The sequence below is a fragment of the Erythrolamprus reginae genome, chromosome 2 (assembly GCF_031021105.1).
Source record: "Erythrolamprus reginae isolate rEryReg1 chromosome 2, rEryReg1.hap1, whole genome shotgun sequence".
Lineage (NCBI taxonomy): Eukaryota > Metazoa > Chordata > Lepidosauria > Squamata > Dipsadidae > Erythrolamprus > Erythrolamprus reginae.
Window position 1 is genome coordinate 219719949 of NC_091951.1, and position 16662 is coordinate 219736610.

At 44.6% G+C, this 16662-nt stretch overlaps 2 protein-coding genes across 3 annotated transcripts in view; one reads left to right on the forward strand and one right to left on the reverse strand.

The window, feature by feature from the left end:
* LOC139162006 (tumor necrosis factor receptor superfamily member 1A-like) overlaps window positions 1-4669 on the reverse strand; it is a 49064-nt gene extending 44395 nt beyond the window's left edge. Inside the window, exons 1-2 of one of the 2 annotated variants that reach the window (XM_070741919.1) lie at window positions 4513-4669; window positions 4255-4405 (exon numbers count right to left, since the gene is read on the reverse strand). In XM_070741919.1, the coding sequence (XP_070598020.1) occupies window positions 4255-4293 (39 nt within the window). In that variant the 5' untranslated portion in view covers window positions 4294-4405; window positions 4513-4669. Of the gene's footprint in view, window positions 1-4254; window positions 4488-4512 lie in introns of those variants that run through there. The other variant, XM_070741918.1, reaches the window with a different exon arrangement.
* A 5985-nt stretch (window positions 4670-10654) lies between these two features.
* The window catches only part of CTC1 (CST telomere replication complex component 1), a 34246-nt gene continuing 28238 nt past the window's right edge, over window positions 10655-16662 (forward strand). Inside the window, exons 1-2 of the mRNA XM_070741920.1 lie at window positions 10655-10859; window positions 14161-14404. Of these exons, the coding sequence (XP_070598021.1) occupies window positions 10786-10859; window positions 14161-14404 (318 nt within the window). The 5' untranslated portion in view covers window positions 10655-10785. The remainder of the gene's footprint in view (window positions 10860-14160; window positions 14405-16662) is intronic.

Genomic DNA, 16662 nt, shown 5'->3' on the forward strand with positions numbered 1-16662 from the left:
TGCCGTGGGAAAAGCTTATAATGTACATGCCTAGCCTCTCAAAGTCTGACCTTTTACAAACCTCATTGGTAATTAGAGATTTTCAAGGGGGAATAATACCTGTTCTAGGCCAAATGAATGTACCTATTATGTTTAAGACTGTTAAATGTACCCTTCCTATGATTGTTGTTGCAGGGGCTAGACACTCTCTTCTGGGTTTGGCTTGGATGGAACCATTGGGAATTGAAATTTCTGGTATCTGTACTGTTAACTCTGATAGCATGCCTAACTTCTTACAGGAATTCCCAGAAGTGTTTAGCCCCACCTTGGGATCGTATAAAGGGCCCCCTATCTCCTTTTCTATTGACCCCAAGGTCCCTCCTGTCCGGCTCAAACCACGCAGGGTACCCCTCCCGCTCCTTCCCAAGCTTGACCTACAGCTAGATAAGCTCATAAGCCAGGGCATTTTAGTTCCTGTAGAGCAGGGGCCATGGGAAACACCCATAGTCACGCCTCTTAAACCAGATGGCTCTTTGAGGGTTTGCGCTGACTATAAGTCAACGCTCAACAAAGCCCTCCAACATCACCCTTACCCCATTCCAGTGGTACAACAGCTCCTTCACTCCCTGGGGGAAGGGAAAGTGTTTGCAAAAATCGATTTAGCCCAAGCTTACCAGCAACTCCCTGTCGATGAACCGACAGCACTCGCACAGACAATTGTCACCCACAGGGGTGCGTTTAAATGTACCAGATTACAATTTGGAGTAAGCATAGCTCCCGGGATTTTTCAAAGCATAATGGAACGTTTGTTGTCAGGAATTAAAGGGACCATTCCCTATTTTGATGACATTTTAATTTCAGGAGAAAACCAAAATCAACTCAACAAAAGAATAAGAGAAGTATTACATAGACTACAAGATAAAGCGTTAAGGATCAAACCTGACAAATGTGTGTGGGGAACCAGCAGTGTAGAATTCTTAGGATATAGAATCGATGGGGAAGGCATCCACCCCACTACTGAAAAATTAAAAGCCATCAGGGAAGCCCCAGAGCCACAGAATAAAACAGAATTGCAGGCATTCTTAGGCCTTCTAAACTTTTACTCTGTCTTTTTAAAACAGAAGGCAACAGCAGCAGAGCCTCTACACCGACTACTTCAGAAAGGAACCCTTTGGACATGGGGGAGAACTGAGCACAAAGCCTTTTTGCAAATAAAGCAGTTGTTAACTTCCGCAAGTGTAGTAGTCCAGTATAGCACTTTACTACCTGTCAGGCTTACGTGCGATGCGTCCCCATATGGCGTGGGAGGGGTCTTGGCACATGTGTTGCCAAATAATACAGAAGCCCCAATTGCTTTCTTTTCCAGAACAATGACCAATACTGAGAGAAATTACAGCCAACTAGATAAGGAGGCTCTAGCGTTAGTGGCTGGGGTGAAGAAGTTTCATAATTATCTCTTTGGCAGGAGTTTTGAATTGGTCACCGACCACAAGCCTTTACTAGGCCTCTTAGCCCCCAACAAACCAACTCCCCCATTTATGTCTCCAAGATTAATTAGGTGGGCCTTGTTTCTCTCAGGATACCAGTACGAGCTCATTCACAAAGGGGGTAAAACCATCAACCACGCAGATGGTCTTAGTAGGTGCCCAATGGCAGAGTTAGTAGAGGACCCTGCCCCATCTGCTGATGTTTTAATGATAGAACTTGAAGATAACCCACTAACAACAGCAAGGGAGGTGGCTGTGCACACGCAGCAAGACCCAATTTTGAAAAAGGTGGTAAACTGTATTTAAGGGGTGGCAGAATGACTCTGTAGAAACTAACTTAAGTGATTTTAAAACCAAAAGATTGGAATTGTCATATGTTAAAGGTTGCCTGTTGTGGGGTGATAGAGTAATCATTCCTGAAAGTCTAAAGACCAAAGTACTCACAATGTTACATGTGGGCCACCCTGGTATTGTCAGGATGAAGGGTCTAGCTAGGGGGCACTTATGGTGGCCAGGTCTGGATACTGATATTGAAAAGTGGGTAGCCAAGTGTGATCCATGCCAAGAGTCTCGGCCAAACCCTCCCAGACAAACCCTCCCAAAACAACTCCAGCAGAGTGGGAACAACCTGCAGGGCCTTGGTCCAGGGTCCATATTGATTTTGCAGGGCCAGTGGGGTCACAATATTTCTTAATAGTGGTAGATGCATTTTCCAAGTGGGTGGAAATCATTGCAATGAATAATATAACCACTAGTGCCACAATTAAGGTTCTGCGCCATTTGTTTGTCACCCATGGCTGTCCTGACATCTTAGTGTCAGACAACGGACCCCAATTGACAGCCAGGCAATTTGAATTATTGGGGTCAGACATGCTCTCATCTCGCCTTACTCGCCCTGGGCTAACGGGTTGGCAGAACGATACGTTCGGGTTGCAAAAGAAGCATTGCGCAGGTCAGGCCCTGGAGATGTACAACAGCATCTGGACCAATTTTTATTAACACAACATATTACACCAAATTCCCACACACACATAAGCCCTGCTGAAATACTAATGGGAAGGAAACTTAGATCCCCACTGGATAGATTACACCCAAGGTATTGTACTCCTAATCCTATGTATGTAAATCCTGAAAGACAATTGTACTTGGGTCAAAGTGTTTTTGCAAAGAATTTTGATGGGGGTTTGAATTGGATGAAGGGAACAATTGTACAACAAACTGCTCCTAAAACATATATTGTAAAATTGGAAGATGGTCGAATGTGGAAGCGGCACATTGACCATGTACGAAAGCGCATTGAAACCTCCCCTGAGCAAACCGCTAAAACAGACTCTCCCACTCTAATAGACTGTAACGCGCAACCCGCCTTAATGGACATTCAAATGGACTTATCGAGCCAGGAAGGGTCCTCCAGCGACGCCGAGCCATCTTCGTCCTCAGAGGTCGGTGTTGTGCCTGCCCAATCGACTCAGCGGGCCGGAGCCCAAACTAGGCCTCATCCGCACTGGGGAAGTACAGGCGAACCGACCTCCACCGTTGGAAGCGAGGACTCAAATGAACTGCGCAGGTCGGAGCGAGCCCTGCGTAGACCGAGCAGATTGGAGGATTTCGTCACGTGGCTTACTTGATTGATGTATTCTGACTAAGGAGGGAGGGGTGTTGAATCCTATGTAAATAGTTGGTTCTATGAGAAACGCTGTCTGAGCTGGAAACAGGAAGTCGCGCCTGATTGGCTCAGACGCTGGCTGCTCTCTTTTGGCGGGAGCCGCAAATGTATAAAAGAGCGGTTTCTCTCCAGGTTAAACCAGACGTGTTCCCGCTGATTGTCACTTCCCTTTTAAGAGCTGAATAAAGGAACCGTCTTTACTTAAGCCTGTCTCTGGACTTTTCAGCAGGTATCCCCTTCCTCCCTCACTGAGGATAGGATCCAAGATAGGGGTGTACCAATCTTTGATCAAGAGTATACAATAGGTCCACAATTGCAGATAGTTTAAGAAATCTGCACTGTAGAAAGTTAATGGGCAGTTTTCTAGGGTATGGGCTGCTGCTACTAATGTGTTAATGTTTTTAGGTCTTAATGTAATAAGTCCCTATTCCTATGTGACTGATCAATAAGTTTAGCTGGCGAGCAACTGGAAGTCTACATTTTGGGCTCTTTCAGAAAAATAAATGCTTTTTCCCCTCTGGATGAACAACAAAATATTATTTCTATGGAACACTGTTTTTTTTAAATCATTCTCCATTTATTTGTGTGGCTGATCTGATTTAATTTGGGGGTGGAGGATTGTTCCCTGTTTATAAGTGAACATTCACAGCCACTGTGCCCTATTTTAAATAACTCCTGGATGTTAAGGGAGTTGTTAATAGTAATGAAAGAGTTGAAAATCATTTTCATTTATCTCTAACACAGTCACCTCCTTGAAGTAATATATTAACATAAAATAAAGAGAATAAAAACACATTATCCAAGCAAATAAAATCCTGTATACCCATCAAAAAGACCTCACCAATTAAAAGAGACCAAAATATTTTTTCCGGAAGCAAAGTTTTATGAAGATTGCTGCCAAATCTTCAAGGAAAGAAGAATCAATCAACAAAGAAAGACAAATGAGGACAAAATTAAATGATCTAGCATCAATATTCTCTCCTATACCCTATTCAGATTAACAAATACAAAATAATTAAAAATCAAATATAGTAGTAACTAATGTTCTCCTTCGGCCTTTATGATCATATCCCCCAGAGTTTCACTTTCTCCTCCAGCCATTTTCCTTAAATTCCCACTTACCGGAATTACTAAAACTTGAAAGAACCCCAGTGGGATCATAGTTGGCCAGCTTGCCCCTTACATTTGCAGAGTGGGCCCCTGGCTGCGTGACCTTTGGCAGCTCTTCCGAAAAGGGAACAGAGTAAAACTTCGTGCCTGGCAATCCAAGTTCCTTATAAAACAGGAAGCAAAAGTAAGGAAAGGGTGGAGACATAAATTCCCACCCACACTAAATATTAGTCCATCCACCCTATAATGTTCAGAGGAGTCTACTCGTACCATGTGAACAAGGCAGTTAACCCATTCATTCTCAGTAAACTAAGTCCTGTACAGAATCTCATGGAAGGCTAAACTTTATTTTTAAAAGACTGCCTAATAAAATACTTCAGGCCAAACATTCACTTAGCTAATTTCATCCTAGCTTTCCTCTTTTCTCCCAAATTCATTATAAAATGTCCATAATAAGATACATTTAGAAGAAAAATCAGGTTAGACTGTGATTTAGTATGTTAATACCAGATTTGTATATCTGACTTTAGATTTTATGTTTTAGTGTGGTGTTAATCTAGCCAATTTAGGTTTATTCCACAAGCCATGGTTAAATATGACATAGTCGTGTGTGAAAAGTCAAATGTACATTTTTATTCATAGAACATGCCAACGGTAGCACAATTACATACCACTGGGGAACAGTGATTTAGTTGACTTAAATCTGTGACTTGTTTTCAACTAACCTTTGGACTCTGGATCCAAAAATAACCACAGTTTTTGTCTATCACATCAACTTTTAAGCTACAGGATACCTTCAAAAGTTATATGCCGCCCCGAGTTTGCGGAGAGGGGCGGCATATAAATCCAATAAATCTAAATCTAATCTAATCATACAAATAGTGCATATAAAGCCCTGGTTCCAGGGGCGGGCCACCATTCCCGGCCCTACTGGAATGGGATGTGAGTGCACGCGTGGCGTGAGACTTCTGGGTTTTTTCGCTTTTCCGCATGCGCAGAAGCAAAAAGGCCTGGAAATAGACAAAAATAAGGTAAGTGGCTGCATGCCCCACTCGCCTTGCCGCTTGCAGCGGCTCTGTCCCATCATGAACAGCAGCTCTGTTGCGAGCAGCCTGCCCACCGCCCACTCTGCCGTGCCACCACTCGCCCCGCCGCTCGTGACAGCTCTGTATCGCCGCAAGCAGCAGCTCTGCCGTGAGCAACCCACCCACCACCCACTGCCACACCGCTCGTGGTAGCTGTGTCCCGCCGCTCATGGCAGCTGTGTCCCGCCGCTCGTGGCAGCTCTGTCCCGTCACTCTTGGCAGCTCTATGAGTGGCAGCTGTGCCGTAAGCGACCCACTCTGCCACACTGCTGCTATTCATCCTATCCACCGCTTGCAGCAGCTCTGTCCCACCATTTGCAGCAGCTCCACCACAAGCAGCCCACCCATCACCCACTCTGCCACGCCGCCGCATGCCACACCCACCCAGCCCTTACCTTGCTCCGGCATGTCACCTCCTGCAGGGGCGCTGAGAGCATGGTGCGGGGAGCAGGCTGGGCGGCCCCAAGCTCTGGCCATGCAGTCTGCTCTGTACTCTTATGGGCTGCAGGCTTCTCTCTCCTGCGGCACGGGAGAGCAGAGAGCAGGCCGCTTTGCCACTCTAGGCACTGCAGCAAGATTTTGGCTGCTACGCATGTGCAGCAGCCGAAATCTCGCACGTGGACGTCCTTCCAGCAGCAAAAATTGCTGGTTTCAGGTCAGATCTTGGCAGCCAATTCAACTGCAACCAATTCTTCTCAAGAGCTCTGCTGTCCCGCATAAACAAAAAGCAAGGATACTTTTATCCACGTTGCTGGCCAAGAAGGAATCTTTGCCAAGAGGCCATTCAGCATAAAACATATTGCTAGAGTAAAAACCTGTAGCTGTTTTCCTATGCGTCATTCACCCGGCACCCATCGGAGAAGGTTTGTGTCAGCTAATAGGAGAGCAATAGTGCTTCCTATGACCCATGCTCGATTCCATGGAGAGTGGTCAGATTCTCATAAGGTGTAGAGAAAAAAATCGACGTGTTAGAAGAAAACTAACTACGGTTTTGAAACCAGCATGCCTAATGAACTATAAAAAAGTTCAAAAAGCAAACTCAACAGAAATTGTGTTACAAATTGTTCCCCAACAAGCAACAAACCAATGGCTCAGTGCAATGTGGGATTAGAGTTGGCAGAAGATAATTTCCACTAACATTTTAAACACTTTTAAACAATCACTGTTATTTGCCTTAAAAGAGGCAGTTTGGTGTAGCGGTGAAAATGCTGGTCTAGAAATCAGGAGATTGTGAGTACTAGTCCTGCCTTAAATATGAAAACTGGTTGACTTTGGGTCAGTCATTCTCTCTCAGCCCAATGCAATTCACTGCAGTGGTGTGTTGCTGCCAGTTCGGACTGGTTCTCCTGAACCGTGGTGGAAATTTGCCCCTGCACACCGAACTGACAGCAATAGCAGGTTGTCCACACACCCTGTACAAGTTCTCCAGTTGCCGCTTCTAGAAAGCGGCTGGCACAAAGGCTTCTGCACATGCGCAGCTGGTCATTTTTCCGACATGGCATGCACTTGCATCACGATGCGAACCAATAGGGAAGGTAAATGGAACCCACCCCTGGCACTTCCTTAAGTTTTACTGACCCTTCGCATCCTGGACACAAACTGTTTCAACTCCTACTCTCAAAACTTCACTATAGAGCACTGCACACCAAGACAACTAGACGCAAGAACAGTTTTTCCGAACGCCATCACTCTACTAAACAAATAATTCCCTCAACACTGTCAGACTTTTTACTAAGTCTGCACTTCTATTTCTACTAATTTTTCCTCATCATTCCTATCATCCTTTTCCTCCCACTTAGGACTGTATGACTGTAACTTGTTGCTTGTATCCTAAGATTTTTATTAATATTGATTGTTTCTTCATGGCTTATTTGACCCCTATGAAAATCATTAAGTGTTGTACCACATGATTCTTGACAAATGTATCTTTTTCTTTTATGTACGCTGAGAGCATATGCACCAAGACAAATTCCTTCTGTGTCCAATCATACTTGGCCAATAAAATTCTATTCTATTCTATTCTAAAGTAATGCAGGTAGCATAAAAATCTAATTAATAAATATATACATAAGGCAACCTGCGCTAACAGAGAAGTCTGAAAGTATCACAAGGACACATTTTTGAAGAGAATAATTTCACTGCTTTTTGTAACCTCAACCTGCAACTTTATCAGCTATAAAGGAGAAAATAGAACATATTGTCATTAGCAATTTTGATAACGTGAGTACAGAAGAAAAACTTCATTTCTCAGAAAAATTAACAAAGTTAAGTTGCCGTTGTGTTGAACTGGAATCTGGACCCATTACATGGATACAACAGGCAGGGATTTGGGCAATAAATAGGAAGTGGCTTACCACTACTTATCTTCTCTATATCAACAAAGCGGGCTGGCTAGTGCCTTAAAAATAACTCATCATAAAAATCTGATTATACTGAATTTTTGCAACATGTATGTAGTTTTAGCTTTATTTCACATTTGCAATATTCATAGTGGGTTATATCAATGAATTCTCAAAAACAATGCATACCTTTAAATTAAAATTTTTAAATGTTTAATTCCTTTGTTTTTATGTCTCCGTCTAGGATTAACAATGTTTTCTATTTAATTGGTAGCTTTAAGAAAAAGATCTGGTTGATTTTTTGCTTCTGTGCATGCAGAATGATTCAGCTGATAGGGAAATCATGCAGAGCTGCGCACGCAACCGCACTGGTAAGAGCAGCGATGGGGAACCCTTGCCTGGAGGGAGCATACATGAGCATGAGAGCTAAATAGCTTGAAACAGATCTATACTAGTCTCCCTTTATTTCTTTTCCAGTAATATATAACGTTTAAATAGTTTGTCATGAATGCAACTGCCTGCATGGCCCCGGGGGCTGAAAGGCAAAAGGAAGTAGTATGCTCCCTCCCATATTTGGGTACACCAGGTGATCTGGCCAAGGGAAAAAACTTTTATGTATATGTACACCAACAACCAAACCTTCTACAACTATGTATATGCATTTATACTTATATGTATGTGTATATATATATATATGTAGATTGTTCTGAGTTCGGGTTTTGCCCTGTGTAATATTTTGCATGTCTATGCGACGTTTCGGTGAAATCACATTCACCATCATCAGGCTGAAGTTTTAAGCTTCGAAGCTTAAAACTTCAGCCTGATGATGGTGAATGTGATTTCACCGAAACGTCGCATAGACATGCAAAATATTACACAGGGCAAAACCCGAACTCAGAACAATCTACATACATATACCCGTGAAAATCTACGAAAACATATATATATGTGTGTCTATATTGTGTATATGTTTGTAAGTATGTGTGTGTGTGTACATGTATATATTTATGTATGTATGTATATAAAGGTAAAAATTCCCCTCACACATACGTGCTGGTTATTCTCGTCTTTAAGGGCGGGGCTCATCTCCATTTCTAAATTGAAGAGCCAGCGCTGTCCGAAGAGGATTCCATGGTCATGTGGCTGGCATGACTAAACACCAAAGGTGGTCCCTATTTTTCTATTTGCATTTTTACATGCTTTCAAACTGCTAGGTTGGCAGTAACTGGGACGAGTAATATGAGCGTGGTGCTAAGGATTCAAACTGGCAACCTTTCTGATCGACAAACTCAGTCTCTTACCCACTGAGCCACCGTGTCCCCATTATACTATCTCTCTTAATATATATTGTGTGTGTGTGTGCATGTATACATATAGCTATATCTATCAATCATCAATTAATATATCTATCTAACCTATGTATAGGGGGAAAAAGAAACTAGGAAGTCTGTCATGAATCTATGCAGAGGATACATAAAAGGACCCTTAGACGGTTCTCTGATGGTGGAATCTGACAGCACATGTATTTCTGTACAATTGAAAAGCTGAAACCAATTGTTTCTTCCGTTTATTTTGACATCAACTTGCCCATAGAATAATGATAATGTAGAGACAACAATCCTATTTAGATTGGGGTGCTCTCCACCTTCATCACCTTGAGGTTCAACTACTGCAACGCTCTCTACATGGGGCTACCTTTGAAAAGTGTTTGGAAACTTCAGATCATGCAGAATACGGCTGTGAGAGCAATCATGGGCTTTCCCAGATATGCCCATGTCTCGTCAACACTCTGCGTCTTGCACTGGCTGCCGATCAATTTCCAGTCACAATTCAAAGTGTTGGTCATGACCTATAAAGCCTTACGTGGCATCGGACCAGGATATCTTCGGGACCGTCTTCTGCCGCACGAATGCCAGCAACTGATTAGGTCCCAGAGTTGGCCTTCTCTGGGTCCCGTCGACTAAACAATGCTGTCTGGTGGGACCCAGGGGAAGAGTCTTCTCTGTGGCGGCCCCGGCCCTCTGGAATCAACTCCACCACTCCGAGATTAGGACCGCCCCCACCCTCCTTGCCTTTCGAAAGCTTCTGAAGACCCACTTTTGTCGCCATACATTGGGAAACTGATATACCCCTAGCTATTATGCTTTATCTATGGTCTGTTAGGTTGTGTGATTGTTTTCTTTTTATAATAAGGGTTTTAAATTGTTTTTAACATTAGATTTGTACATAGTGTATTATTGTTGTGAGCCGCTCCGAGTCTAATTATTATTATTAATAATTATTGTTCGAGTGGAAGTGAAAGCTGCAACCTGACAAAGTCCATGCTTCGATTTTCAACTTACAATCGATTTTGAGTTGTGAAAGATAAAAGATTGTATTTTTCTCTATCAATACTAACTTTAGACCCAAATTTAATTTGAGCAATCATAGTCTCAAGACAACAGCCGCTTTTCAAAATGCAAAGGCTGCTTAGGTCCCGTGGGAGGCGTCTTAATAAGCAACTGGCTAGCCCTCGGCCCGATAGTCCAGTGTTTCCCAACCTTGGCAACTTGAAGATATTTGGACTTCAACTCCCAGAATTCCCCAGCCAGAAAATGCTGCCTGGGGAATTCTGGGAGTTGAAGTCCAGATATCTTCAAGTTGCCAAGTTTAGGAAACACTGCGATAGTCCATTCTGTCTCCCTCTGATTTTTCACAGACGTGTCGCGAGTGACGACATCCGGGCTGTAGCCTCCTTCACTTTGCAACGTGTGGGCGAATATTTTTTTAAAGACATTGGAATCTGAAGCAAAAATAACATTTCACACAAAATATTCAGAGCGGCTGAGGTGGACAGAACATAGTACAGTATACTAAAAAGTTCAGCTGTTCCAGGTAGCTCAGATAGGCTTAGGCAATTTATACCTGGTTTCGGCATAGCCCACAGCTTCCAAATAACCCTTTCCGCGGACTGAACTCCGCGCGGTTTGGGAAGGAATTCCCGAGCAAAGAAACCTCCGCGCGGAATAACATCCGTGACGCCCTCTTTCCACGCCCCAGAAGGGGCAGGCGGGAAAGTGGCCGCTCCGGCTTCGAGAAATTCGCGTCCCAAGTCCAGACGCCCTCGCGAGACTAACGAGATGGCGAGCGGCTACCGGCAGCCTTTGAATCGTCCCCGGAGCCTGGATCGCGGCAGTGCCGCGCGTGCCAGCGGGTGAGGGGAACAAAAGGGTGGCGGGCCCTCCCGCGTTAAATTTTATTCGGCCATCCATCTTTTGTTATTTTATTTTTCCTTCTGCCTCCTCTCCTGCTCTTTATTTACTAATATTCCGAGAGGAAGTTACTGTAGTTTGCTGTACTAAAAACTGTATGGCTAGTTTATTGTGCGAACACCTCTGGAGTAATTAGTTTAAGGCTGCGTACTGCAGATGGGGGTATGTCAGTTTAACCCCGTAAACGCGGTTATTGGCTTTGGCGTCTCCTTCCCTCCAGCAAAGCACTTAAAAGCAAAAATCGCCTTCAGCCCGAGTTAAACCTAATTAAGCCTCCCTTGAAAGGGTGGGATGGTGATGGCAGTTCAAGTGGTGGACGAGATGGGGAGAGAACCGGGTTCTACTTTTACCCTCGTTTAGAGAAGTTCATAGGAGATCTTGACTAACCTAATCTATTTCACAAGATGGCTTTTCTGCGGAAAAATGGAAAGATGTGCTTTAAGCTCCTCAGTGAAAGTTGGATTCTTTTTTAATTTTTTTATTGATAAAACACTCACAAAAAGACAACAACAAAAAAGAAACAATTAACAAATATGTGACGAATCTTGTAGTACTGTATATACATTTAAATACCCTAAATTATTACATCAATATTCACCTTAAAACTACTGTTCAGGAATTATACTGTATACTGTTCAAAAAAATAAATGGAACACACAAATAATACATCCTAGATCTGAATGAATGAAATATTCTCATTGAATACTTTGTTCTGCAAAAAGTTGAAAGTACACAGCAGCATGTGAAATTGATTGTCAATCAGTGTTACTTCCTAAATGGACAGTTTGATTCCACAGAAGTTTGATTTACTTGGAGTTATGTTGTGTTGTTTAAGTGTTCCCTTTATTTTTTTGAGCAGTGTATAATACATATATTTTACTTTTCCATAGAGTTTCCTTAATTTAAGATCTTGGTTCTCCTTTCCCCCCCACCAGTGGTATAATTTATTCCAAGTTTCATAATATTCAGTCTCATTTTTTTCTTTCAATTCAAGCACTAGTCTGTCCATCTCTGTACACATTAGTATTTTCTTCTTCTGTGGGTATACAGTGATCCCTCGGGTTTCGCGAGGGTTCCATTCCAAGACCCCTCGCGAAACTCGATTTTTCGCGATATAGCGGTGCGGAAGTAAAAACACCATCTGCGCATGCGTGCCCTTTTTTTCATGGCCGCACATGAGCAGATGGTGGAGTTTGCGTGTGGGCGGCGGGGAAGACCCAGGGAAGGTTCCTTCGGCCGCCCAACAGCTGATCTGCTCCGCAGCGCGGCAGCAGCGAGGAGCCGAAGATGGGGTTTCCCCGTTGCCCAGGCAACGGGGAAACCCCATCTTCGGCTCCTTGCTGCTGCCGCGCTGCGGAGCAGATCAGCTGTTGGGTGGCCGAAGGAACCTTCCCTGGGTCTTCCCGCCGCCCAGGCAAAGGGGAAACCCCAAGATCGCTTGCCGCTTGCCCGTTCACCCGCCCGCCCGGCTGCTCGCTTGCCCGTTCGCCCGCCCGCCCGCTCCACTTGCCCGTTCACCCGCCCGCCCAGCCGCTCCGCTTGCCCGTTCACCCGCCCGCCCGGCTGCTCCGCTTGCCCGTTCACCCGCCCGCCCGGCTGCTCGCTTGCCGCTTGAGAGCAAGAGGGGGAGAGATAGAGAAAGAGAGAGAAGGAAAGAAAGAGATGAGAGAGGGAGGAAGAGAGTGTGAGAGAGGAAGAAGCAAGATAGAGAAAGAGAGAGAGAAAGAAAGATGAGAAAGGAAGGGAGTGACGTCATCGGGTGGAAAAATCGCGATATAGCGTTTCGCAAAGATCGAGATTGCAAAACTCGGGGGATCACTGTATTCCTGTTCTTCCAATATTGAGTATAGGCAAATCTTGAAGCGGTCAAGATATGCAGCATTAGAAAGTTGGATATTGATATAATGAATAAACCTATATTGCTATAGAATAGTGTGAAACTACCAAAAAATAGTTTGGAGAATAGGTTAAAGTGTGTTTTATTAGAGAATGTGATACTTTGCAAAAGTGCTAGTAGATTCATTTTGCTATTTATTACTAGGACAAATGTGCTCATTAAGAAATAAAGTGAAGATACAACAGCAATAAAAGTAAAAATAAAGTTTCCCTCAAGTTGAACTCAATTCCCTGCAAATGCAAGGACAAGTCCATGTTGGTTTTTTAGCAGTACAGTAGTATGTAAACAATCTGCTATTACCCTATTCTGGGGATTTTTTCCCAACACTGTATTCCTGAGTTCTGGAGTTTCTAGTATTCTTTCATCCAAACACTAATTAGATCTGACTCTACTTAGCTTTTCTAAGATCAGTAATAGATAGATTCTACCATTGGAACACCATATTTCGGCTGTGGCGAGGAGGGCATTTGCCCAGGTTCGCCTGGTGCACCAGTTGCGGCCCTACTTGGACAGGGAGTCACTGCTCATAGTTGCTCATGCCCTCATCACCTCGAAGTTCGATTACTGCAACGCTCTCTACATGGGGCTACCTTTGAAAAGTGTTCGAAAACTTCAGATCGTGCAGAATGCGGCCACGAGAGCTATCGGGCTTCCCAGATTCGCCCATGTTTCTACAGCACTCCGTGGCCTGCACTGGCTGCCGATCAGTTTCCGGTCACAATTCAAAGTGTTGGTAATGACCTTTAAAGCCCTACATGGCATTGGACCAGAATATCTCCAGAACCGCCTTCTACCACACGAATTCCAGCGGCTGATAAGGTCCCACAGAGTTGGCCTTCTCCGGGTCCCTTCAACCAAACAATGTCGTTTGGCGGGCCCCGGGGGAAGAGCCTTCTCTGTGGGACCTTATCAGCCCCCACCCTCCTTGTCTTTCACAAATTACTCAAGACCCACCTATATTGCCAGGCATGGGGGAACTGAGACACCACCCCCAGGCTTTTATATTTTATGTTTGGTATGTATGTGTTGTATGGTTTTAATTGCTGGGGTTTTATATATCTTTTTCTTTAATTTGTTCACTGTTATATTGTTTTTTATTATTGTTGTGAGCCGCCCCAAATCTTTGGAGAGGGGCAGCATATAAATCTAATAAATTATTATTATTATTATTATTTGCTATGGCAGTTTAATAAATGCATTGTTTATGATTAATATTTTATTATAGATATATTTTTTTTATTTTCAAAAGTCAAAACAATTTATATGGAGGTGTTTGTTTTAATTCTACAACAGCAACATTTACGTCTTTATTTTTCACTATAAATTAACTTAATCATCTTTTCCAGCATTATTTCTATCTCTGATCTTCAATCCCAGCATGTGCCTTGCTGCAGTCGTTTAACCTTGAGTTCTGATGAATTCAGAGAATGGACACACCAAAATGAAACTATTTTGCCTGACCAAAAGTATTTTGAACAAACTTGCTTGATGCTCATAGGTTATTTGAGAAGTGAAACACCAGGAAAAAAAGATAAGATGATGGATGGAAGTGTTTATTTGCAAGATAACACTGGAGCACTTCCTTGTGTGGTATGATATTAATATGTTCTTCTGTGTATCTATCCAATGCTGTTTAGGAGAGAGAGATTATAACTCTTAGCAGAAAATAATAAACTTAAAAATGAAGATTGTGGACCTTTAAAATCTTTCTCATTGTGCCCTAGGATACATATTGGGTGTCCAGTTTAAATAGAATAGTGCAGCTGGATCAAGACCAAATCTTTTGGTTTCTTGCAATCATCCACTAACTGGTGTGCTCACAAACAGGAGTTGGAGACATACCCTTCCATGCTTAACAACTGATTTTTGAAGTGACATTGATTCCAAGATTAACAGCCAAATATAGTGGTTTTTTAAAATACATATAAAGCAGCACTTTACAGGATCAAATATAGTTCTAGTAATCACATTCACATATAGTCGGGTACTGGTGATGAGTGTAATTCTGGCCCTGGGCTCAGGTTGCTGCTGCTTAATGCCAGGTCGGTGGTAAATAAAGCTCTCCTCATCCGGGATTTAATCCTGGATGAGGAGGCCGACCTGGCATGTATTACTGAAACCTGGCTGGGCCCAGAGGGAGGAGTTCCTCTCTCTAAAATTTGCCCAGCTGGGTTTCAGATATGGCATCAACCTCGACCCCAGGGAAGGGGGGGGGAGTGGCTATTATAGCCAGGGAGAGCCTTTGCCTACGTGGACTCATTGCTCCAGAGATTGTGGGTTGCGAGTCTCTCTTGATGAAGTTGGACTTAGGGGTTCAGGTGGGCTTGTTTCTCACGTACCTGCCTCCCAGCTGCGTGTCAAAAGCCCTGCCTGTGCTGCTCGAGGAGGTAGCCGGGTTGGCGGTGGAGTTCCCCAGACTTATTGTCTTGGGGGACTTCAACCTGCCGTCACTCGGCGAAGCCTCTGGACTGGCACAGGAGTTTATGGCGGACCTGACTCAAATAATACAGGGTCCGACTCATGAGGGAGGACACGCACCCGACATGGTATTCCTCTCTGAGCAATTGAGCAATGGTCTGAGACTAAGGGGCTTAGAAGTATTGCCTTTGTCATGGTCAGACCATTTTCTACTACGGCTTGACTTCCTGGCTCCAATCCTTCCCCGCAGGGAGGCGGAACCAATTAAGATGTTCCGCCCCAGGCGCCTGATGGACCCAGAGGGCTTTCAGATGGCGCTTGGGGTTATTCCAGATGCACTTGTCCACAGTTCGGCGGAGTCTCTTGCGGAAGCCTGGAACAAGGCTGCAGCGGAGGCTCTTGATCGGATTGCGCCTTTGCGACCTCTCTGTGGCGCTAGACCCCGTAGAGCTCCATGGTTCAATGAGGAGCTCCGGGAGTTGAAACGCCAGAAGAGACGTCTAGAGAAGCAATGGAGGAAGAGTAAGTCTGAATCCGATCGAACACTTGTAAGAGCTTTTATTAAGACTTACAAAGTGGCGCTCAAGGCGGCAAGATGCGCGTATCATGCCGCCTTGATTGCATCAGCGGAATCCCGCCCGGCCACTCTGTTTAGGGTGACCCGCTCCCTTCTTAACCAGGGGGGAGTTGGGGAGCCCTTGCAGAGTAGTGCCAAGGATTTTAACACGTTTTTCGCTAATAGAATCGCTCAGATCCGGACCTCGACTCCAATTGGAAAACAGAGTCGGCTGACAACAAGTCAGTCGAGGTGACTGGGGCCCGTACTTGTCCACCTGTCTGGGAAGAGTTTGATCTGGTGACACCTGATGAAGTGGACAAGGCCATTGGAGCTGTGAGTTCCGCCACCTGTTTACTGGATCCGTGTCCCTCCTGGCTGGTTTCGGCCAGCAGGGAGGTGACACGGAGCTGGGTCCAGGAGATTGTCAACGCTTCCTTGGGGAGGGGATCCTTTCCATCCTATAAAGAGGCGCTCGTGCGCCCCCTCCTCAAGAAGCCTTCTCTGGACCCAGCCGTACTCAATAACTACCGTCCAGTCTCCAACCTTCCCTTTATGGGGAAGGTTGTTGAGAAAGTGGTGGCACTCCAGCTCCAACGGTCCTTGGAAGAAGCCGACTATCTAGGTCACCAGCAGTCGGGTTTCAGGCCCGGTTACAGCACGGAAACTGCTTTGGTCGCGTTGATGGATGATCTCTGGCGGGCCCGGGACAAGGGTTTATCCTCTGTCCTGGTGCTTCTCGACCTCTCAGCGGCTTTCGATACCATCGACCATGGTATCCTTCTGCACCGGCTGGAGGGGTTGGGGGTGGGAGGCACTGTTCTCCAGTGGTTCTCCTCCTACCTCTCCGGTCGGTCGCAGTCAGTGTTAGTGG